Source organism: Populus euphratica, unplaced genomic scaffold, assembly GCF_000495115.2.
Source record: "Populus euphratica unplaced genomic scaffold, PopEup_1.0 scaffold103.1, whole genome shotgun sequence".
Lineage (NCBI taxonomy): Eukaryota > Viridiplantae > Streptophyta > Magnoliopsida > Malpighiales > Salicaceae > Populus > Populus euphratica.
Genome location: NW_011499891.1, coordinates 357005 through 365662, shown reverse-complemented (window position 1 = coordinate 365662; position 8658 = coordinate 357005). Strand labels below are relative to the sequence as shown.

The 8658-nt window shown below is 33.5% G+C and overlaps 2 protein-coding genes across 2 annotated transcripts; one reads left to right on the top strand and one right to left on the bottom strand.

The window, feature by feature from the left end:
• The first annotated feature begins 658 nt into the window (after positions 1–658).
• Positions 659–1468, top strand: LOC105131331 (chitinase 2-like). Its single transcript, XM_011034256.1, has one exon. It carries the CDS (start codon positions 659–661, stop codon positions 1466–1468), a length of 810 nt encoding a protein of 269 aa, XP_011032558.1.
• Positions 1469–1719: 251 nt separating this feature from the next.
• LOC105131183 (beta-glucosidase 12-like) lies at positions 1720–6252 on the bottom strand. Its single transcript, XM_011034029.1, has 13 exons — positions 6067–6252; positions 4941–5010; positions 4662–4720; positions 4512–4587; positions 4300–4377; positions 4117–4204; positions 3728–3983; positions 3484–3599; positions 3167–3390; positions 2731–2762; positions 2501–2603; positions 2294–2405; positions 1720–2189 (listed from the first exon to the last, which is right to left on the bottom strand). The coding sequence occupies exons 1-13, from the start codon at positions 6235–6237 to the stop codon at positions 1934–1936; spliced, it is 1641 nt and encodes a 546-aa protein (XP_011032331.1). The 5' UTR covers positions 6238–6252; the 3' UTR covers positions 1720–1933.
• Positions 6253–8658: the final 2406 nt, after the last annotated feature.

Below are 8658 nucleotides of genomic sequence, written 5' to 3'. Positions count from 1 at the left end.
TAATCTTTGTATCCCATTGTAATAAAAATAAAAGTTAATGGATTCATTTGTTGATTATATACTAGCTTTTATATAATTGTTTTTTATTTTTTGGATTTCAAGATATTCAAAGATATGATTATGTCAAAACAATAGAAATTTTACGATTTCTGTAGGACAACAAACTGTACATCTATTTCCCTTTGATTTTCGCAATAAAAGGAAAAATTGGCCCTACGCTGTCTGATCCTTCGGAGTGTTTTTTTTTTTTTTGTTAAAAAAGAAAAGAAATAAGAGGACTTTAGAATCCAGTATTTCCTTTAAGAAAGGTTATTTATATTGATTGGGCCAGGCATTCATTTGTTTCCTTTCTTATTTATTCATTCTAAAAGTTAAAATAGTAGCTTCAAATTAACACTCCCTACACATATGATCAGCTAGTTCATACTGATAATTATCACGACTGTCATCAGCAATGTATGTGAGAGAACAAACAAAATATGAGCCACAAGGAGTTTTCATCTATTATTTTTATTTGTATAATTGATTTTCTACAAGAAAACAGGAAATGATCATCAAGAGTATTTCTCCACCTCTGGAAAGAAAATCTATATCGGCTGGAATCTACTAACTCTTGATATATACATTGTTATTCTAACTCCGATCAGATGCGAAGGTGATGATGGAGTACATTGGTGCCACAGGCCAACCCGTGACATTTAATCCTGTTCCAGTTGAAGACAACATTGACTTCCACTTCATACTTAGTTTTGCCATTGATGCAGATCCATCTGCTAAGCCTCAAAATGGAAAATTCTCACCATATTGGGCAGACACATTAACCCCACAATCAGTGGCAGCTATCAAGGAGCGTCACCCTAATGTGAAAGCCTTGGCAAGTCTTTCTGGTTGGAGTTTAGGTGACGAAGTCCTTCGTTGGTACAACCCTGAAAACCCTCAACTTTGGATCAATAATGCTTTCACCTCTCTTACATCCTTAGCTAAGGAATATCATCTTGATGGTATCGACATCGATTACGAAAACTTCCCTAGAAACAATGCTAGTTTCGCTTATTGCATAGGCGAGCTCATTACCTTACTGAAAAACCAAAGTGTCATTTCTGTGGCCACCATCGCACCTTTTCACACCACTGTTTTGCCCTATATTGAGCTCTTCAATAAGTATGGAGATCTTATTGACTATGTCAATCACCAATTTTATACTGATAAAGTTAGGAGCCCAAAAGGGTATTTAGCAGCTTTTCAGCTTCGAGCCACGCAATTCGATAAGGATAAATTGTTACCTAGCTATGAAGTGAATGGAAGGGGCATTCAAGGAGACGCATTTTTTGATGCTTTAAATCTGCTGGAGGCAAATGGATTTGATGTCAATGGAGTGATGATCTTCTCAGCTGATGCTTCTTCTTCTAATAACTATTACTATGAGAGGACATCCCAAGCTTTCTTGACCAATTCTACAAGTGTGTGATTCAAATATTTTTTGCAAAAATGCTGTTAAATAAGGAACCTTAAGAGCAAATAAAATAGAATTCGAAGTTGATTTCTGTTTCATCTTATACCATTGATTGTGTTCGTGTTGAATATTCACTGTCTAACAATTCTAACATTAGCCTGATGATTTTCTTGTATATATATAATTTGATTAATATTTGAACATGCATTAATACGAAACAACCGTTTTTCTTATACGTACCAAAGGATCAATGTGAAAAGGGGAAAACAGGATCTAGACAATAAGTAAACATAAAGCTTTATTTAATTATAAGTCCCATCACAATTTTAATCCAATCATGGTAAACTAGGGAAGGGATAATTCCTAGTCCATGCTGGAAGCATCAGATATCTATCACACAACACAAGCATATATAATAATTAAACACAAACTTATAATTCACTGGATATGCAATCCTGGTGATTATTTAAAAATGACTTTTCATTCATCCAGGTACTGATGATCACTTGGAGCAGAACTGTAGAAACGCAATGGAGAGCTCGACATTGGTTCCTTGTTCCACTTGTATCCCTTCAAAAAATTTGTGAACCAGCGCACTGACCTCTTAGGGTATCTATGCAAGTTATGCTGGTAATCAGTGTAGTAGAGACCAAATCTTATGGTATAACCATTTGGCCATTCAAAATCGTCAGCAAATGTCCATGCAAAATATCCTTTAACAATGGTCCCATGGTTTCTGCCAAGATTTTTGATTGTCATATTAGTGGACTGTTGCTAGCTGTGTGTGCAAGAGAGAGGGAGAGAGGGGGAGAGAGAGAGAGAGAGAGAGATTAAACTCACTCAATGGAGCGTAGAACATTCTTGAGATGGTCATGATAGTATTTTGCCCTGCAAGTATCATTAAGTGCTGTCTTCAATGATATCTGGGATCCGTTGTTGAAATCAGAAACTCCTGATGATAGATCAAAACAATGAAAAAATCACGATTAGTTTAACAATATAACAATTAACTACACTTAAATTGAGATTTGATAACATTTTCCATACCATTTTCAGTTATATAAATTGTTGGATTCCTGTATTGATCCTTGGTGTAGTTCAGAAGATATCGTATCCCTTTTGGATAAACATATAGCCAGGGTGAAGCAGCCTACATATTCAGAAACACCGTGTTAATCATATGTGTTTTTCTAGTAATTAACTAATTAGCATTTAATCATATTAATGTAATGTATCTGATTGTTAATTTTTACAGAAAGGTTTTACTGCGCACAAACCTGCGGTCCAATTAGCTTTCCATTTTTCTGTCCTGTGAAACAAGAAGGAAAATAAATGATGAATAGTAATACACTAAGCTTGAATAAGCTCAAATTAAAATTAATTTATTCTTGAGTTTTTCCCCTAAGAACTCTTAATTCTCTTTTCATTAGTTTATAAAATTTGAACATAAAACTTCTGTCCAGGTTCTCTTTTCTATCAAAAACACATTTGTCAAACACTTCTCTTACTTTGAGAGCTTTTTTTTAAATGAAAGTTGATTAAATTCTAATTAATGAATCAAGCCATCAAGGCATTGATTGGCTTGCGCTTATAGGCCATGTGAAGATTTCATCTCGTCTCTTACTCACAGAGTTTTAAGTTAGCAAATCCATCATCTTTCCATGTTCTATCTTCCAATTTCATAAATCATTATGAATTTAATTGTGAGTTTACCAGTAACATTGACATGAGAATCTGTTGCATAACGAAGGTGAGTTGGATCAGGATCAACATGGGTAAGATTTTTTGCATAGTATGCACCATAGTAATTTAATCCAAGAATGTCATAAGATCCTCGAAGATCTAAGATTTCCTGGGCAGTGAAATTCGGCAATCGATCTCCGACTAAACTTCTCATGCTCCTTGGATAGTCACCGTAAGTGATTGGGCTCAAGTGCCTAGAAACATCAAAATCTCTTTTAGTTTTTTGGACAATTTATATTTTATATTTGTATCAAGAATTTGATAATAGGAGTGTAAGAAATACTCGCCATCCAAGATTGAAATCAAGTATTCTTTGAACTGCCTCATAATCTGCTGGGGTCTCTGAATAAGGTTCGTACCAAAAGGAACAGAGTGTGATGCCGATCTTGCCATTTTGTTGTTCCTACGTACAATCCATTATTATAAGACTTAACAGAAGACAACACGAGGAAGAAGATTTCACTCGACTTCTGTAGATAAGCAGTAATTGTGTCATGGATTGATCTTTTTGGCTCATCAGTTTTGCTATACCTGGTACTTTTCCCGATACAATTTTACAGCTGCTGCATGAGAACGAAGCAAATTATGAGTGACTATGTAAGGTTCAGTAGCAGAGTCTCCAGCTTGGCATGCTTTATCCACCCACGCCGAGCATCGTCCCGGTGCACCAACGCCCGAATCAAAGCCATGAACACTGTATGTGTCTGGCTCATTTAAAGTAAACCAGTATTTCACCCGATCACCAAAACTTTGAAAGCACAAGTCGGCAAAATCTCGAAAATCATTGCTGTCGATTGGATAATTAATAAAAACTCATCATCATCCAAGTTAAAATCTTTGACTTCATTCGAATACAAATACTTGAAAAACACTCCTAATGGTGTTTAAATATTTAATGAAAAATTAAACATGAAACTTACACAACGTTTTCGCTTAGAAAACCTCCATACTTATCAAACAATGCTTGAGGAGTGTCCCAATGAAAAAGAGTCACATAAGGCACAAGTCCTGTAAATATGAAATAAATAAGAAATTACTTGTAAAACTATATATATATATATAATCCGAACATTATTTTGAAATAAGAGTTAAATGTGCTAAACCATTCGATATGATTTCATCAATGAGGCTGTTGTAAAACTCGATTCCCTCATCATTTATTCCCCATTGCACCTGCCCACCTATTTCAAGCACACATATATTGAAAGATGTATCATTATAATAAAATGTGATTAATTATAAAAAATTAAGCAAACATTGTATACCTAAATGACGCCCCTTGCCAGTTCTAATCTCTAGGCCATAAGAAACTTACTTGGTATCATTCTCGTCCAAGAGATGGAGAATCTAAAAGCATCCATATGCATGTCCTTCATCTTACGAATATCATCCTGCCATGATCATTGTTACCAAGTGCTGAACCATGAAAGCATTTGTAACAAAAACATTGTCAAGCACTCCTTACTTTGTAGAGATCGTAGAAATCAATTGCAACATCACCGGTGCTATGATCTTTTATTCTGGCTGCAAAATTTCATGCAAATAACATTTCAAATTAATTTGTTTGGGAGGCTGTATATAATTGATATAACTCCAAAAATATAACTTACTGGAGAATAAAAATAGCCAATTTCCCCCCTAAATTATAATAAATAATAATAGATTAAGACCCGATTATAATAGCCCATGGTATTGTATAATCACAGTCTCCCTTCCTCCCATAGACTTTTTATGCTTGAGATACCTGGATAGTCATGAGTAAATGTGTCCCATATGCTCGGCCCTCTGTTACTTTTGTTTGCATGACCTTCGTACTGAATAGACACCATGCACAAAGATAGTTTCAACATTAGCTAGCTATATATGAAAACCTAGTTGCCAATATACACAACAATAAATACTGAAAAATTACTCTATATTGTGGTTTTATCAAAATATGAACAATATCTGTTAACTAAAACTATAGGAATTTACGTTTGCTAATTTACCTAAAATCTTAAATTTTGGGATTTTTTTATGAAGAAATTTTTGGATTAATTGATCAATAACTATTTGATTTGTATGATTATTAGATATTACAGAATATTCTCTGACCTGATCAGTAAGAAGATCAAATCCTACATTTGTCATTTATTCATAAATTACTAGCAAAGTCCTCACCACTTCAAGAATTTAAGGTTTTGGACCCTTGAAGGGGTGGGATTAGATCTGAAGAAGGCAACTCCCACCATAGCCGAAGGCCTTGATGGAGCTTCCAGTTTGACCAAAAGTTAATAAGAGTAATAATTACGATGATTTATTCATTATTAGGCATGTGTTTAGACGTCCACATCTTAAGCTCAATGAACATTCTCTTTTCCATACCAATTTTTCTCTCTCTTTTTTTCAGACCTAATGATAGAGGGAAAAAAAGAAATTTAATTGATCATTCAAATGACGATAGAGAAATAATTAGACAAATAACATAGAATAATTGATGGTTAATAAATAAATTATATTTTTATTATTATACAAATAAATAAAGTAATAACGTATAGATGCAAGCTAGTTTGTAATGCTTTAGAGGATATCTTAATCTCCTTAATATATGAGTATTATCTTTGATTTATCTAGAAATACACAGATATTTTTCTGAATATTATGATTGAGAGGAACTATATATTCCATGCCCGCCCTTTAAAAAAGGGATCGATGTATAGTTTCCTCCTCTACTGTCATTAGATTCTACAATCAACACTGACCTATATAGGAATAAAACTACATATAAAAAAAGAAAGAAATCAAGATTAAAATATAAACTATATAGTAACAAACAAAACATATTGCTAGGACTGGATCCCATGAAGGATAAGTTCATATATTCTTGCTACCTGGTAGGCAGCTGAGCCAGTCCCAAAAACAAAGCCATCTGGGAAGGAATTTCTGCTAAATGTAGGATCATGTGGGATTGTGCAATTAACATATGTCATTGGCATAGTAGGAGCCAATGATCTAAGCAACACTAAGAACCCTAAAAGAAGAGACATCTCTCTGATAGCCATTTCTGCTAAGTGTGATTATTGTTCAAAGGCTTTATGGTTTAAGTTCTTATGATCAAACCCTTTATATAGAGGCTCTAACAGTGGAGATTATAATCTACACGTGAAATGTGTATTCATGTTTTCTTTGATATATACGGCCTTTTCCTGAATTGCTTTTCTTGGGTGGCCAAAACTTTTTTTGGTGGGGCGACAACAATTTCACAAAGTAGCTTTTGGTATTTATTTATTTTTTTGATAATTAAATCATTGCATTAAAACGCCAAAAGATTGCATGTGCATGGATATCCATGCACATTCTGACGATCGGCCAAACAGATGATATATATACCCTAAAATGTGAAGCACTAGATCCCTCAAGATTTAAAGCATTGGTAACAATTCTATATCTAGCTTAAATCTTATTTTACTTAAAAAAAAGCTATCATATACTCAAAGCATACGCTAAACTTTGCTTTGATGATGATTTTTTAGTTTTTACGTGGTATAAAATATTGTTCATTAATTGTGAGCTCATGGATTGACTAAATTGTTTTGGAAGAAGATGAATTGAATAAATTGATCCCTGGTGTTCACGACGATCCCAACTCCATGCATCAGTTTGGAAATCCTTAGATTATCCAAAAAAAAGTTTGGAAATCCTTAAAAACAGATGATTTTAAGTTCTTACAAGAAAAACAATATCTTCTGAAAACTGGTAGCTATAATCTGGAGATCTGTACATCAATATCTTCTAAGAAATAATAGAAAATAAAATCATACATAATCAAAAGGGGGAGGAGGATCGCTTTATATCGCTCTGCATGCATTGCACCCATATGTGAATCCGGGTTTATCATCAAAGAAAAAGCAGGATTATGATTGTAGTAGTGGTGGGAGTCATTGAAAAGGAAGCCAAGCATTATGCATGCTCTCTGAAAGTGTTTTTAGTAAGGGTCCGTTTCCTTTGAAAAACTTGTATCCACCCGTCCCTCGGTACTCTCGAAGAGGGCTTGCAGAATTCAGTCCAAGAACCCTAAGAATATCGCTTTTACAGGGGGAGGCCGGAGGAGAGAAAAATGGGACTGGGATTCCTCTTTCTTGCTGTATATGTCTAAATGGAAACTGTACTCGTGAAAGCTAACCAGGTGAACAATAAACGAGTGATGATACACACTCGTCCCTAAAGCAATAAAGATAACAAGATCATCAGCTTTTTCCATCTCAAAAAGGTTTGACGGATAAATTTTAGACCCTAACCGAAGGTTTATGTTGTTATATTTGTAGAGAGTTGTTGATCGGTTTTTATCCTTTCTACACCATAGAATATTTTGAAACATAGAATAATTACTTGAACTCTTCGAACTTCCAAGTTAACAATTAAGAAGTGTTTAATTGTGGATTAAAAAAAGAAATTTAATTAATTCCAATGAGTTGTAATTCAACAAGTACTAGTGTCTCTTTTTCTCTCTAAGAGATTTCAATTTCAAACCTCTCATTATCTAATTATATCCATAAAAAAGAAATTAGGTCTTTTAACCATGAAAAATATATATTTTATTAAAGTAACCACCAGATAAATCAACTCAAATCCCAATTATCAAATAAATCTTCTATGCCTTAAAAATAAAAAAACAAGGTGTTAATTTTAAATATGAACTAAATAATTAATTTGATTCGAAATGATTTCTTATATAAAATATTTCCATGATCCAACATTTTTTTTATCATTATACAAAATCAACTCGTTGAAGTTTTAGAAAAATTAATTTAAAACAACTAAGTAGTATTTTGAAAAAAAAAGATTGTCGCACGTGTGCAGCGTTGCGGCGGGTTTTCCACTTTTATCTAGAAATGTATAATAATCTATCTGGAAAATATAGAGGGATAAGAAAATATTGTCTTTTGTTGGTGGAAAATGGATTGGGAGTCGCCACCTAGTATTTTGGTCACTAGGAACCCTAACTGGTCTCAGAGATTGGGTACGGGGACTGGTTGCGTAAAGGAAAGGTATTAGCACCCCAAATACGTCATACCTAAGGTAAGCTGCATTGTTTTATTGTCCGATAAAATCTAAGGTTTTTTCCGTGTTTTTTCTAGCTATTGGTATGGTTTAAGAAAAGTCCTCCTCAGTAAGGAGATCCTTATCTTATTAGGTAATTATGACGTTAACAAAATAATTTAATATCCAGAATACGTCTTACGTATAAGATCGTAACCCCAAATATTAAAAGAAAACAAAATAATTTTTTTTGTAATTTTCGGAATATTGGCCTAGTTCTCATGGCTTGAATAAACCGGTTATCAAAGCCAAAATGCATGCTAATACATATATTTTTTGAAATTTTCTTTGTTGTATGAAAATATGATGTGATGATTTACATATATCTATATATTAGAGAGACTAGGCCATAGCATGAAAACAAAACATTTTTATTTTTATAT

Coding starts and splice junctions, on each gene's coding strand:
- LOC105131331 (XM_011034256.1), top strand. CDS start 659: ATGATGGAGTACATTGGTGCCACAGGCCAACCCGTGACATTTAATCCT.
- LOC105131183 (XM_011034029.1), bottom strand. CDS start 6,237: ATGGCTATCAGAGAGATGTCTCTTCTTTTAGGGTTCTTAGTGTTGCTT. Junction 4,378..4,511: donor TTGGACGAGAATGATACCAA/GTAAGTTTCTTA, acceptor TGCTTGAAATAG/GTGGGCAGGTGCAATGGGGA. Junction 2,190..2,293: donor AATGTTCTACGCTCCATTGA/GTGAGTTTAATC, acceptor AAATCTTGGCAG/AAACCATGGGACCATTGTTA.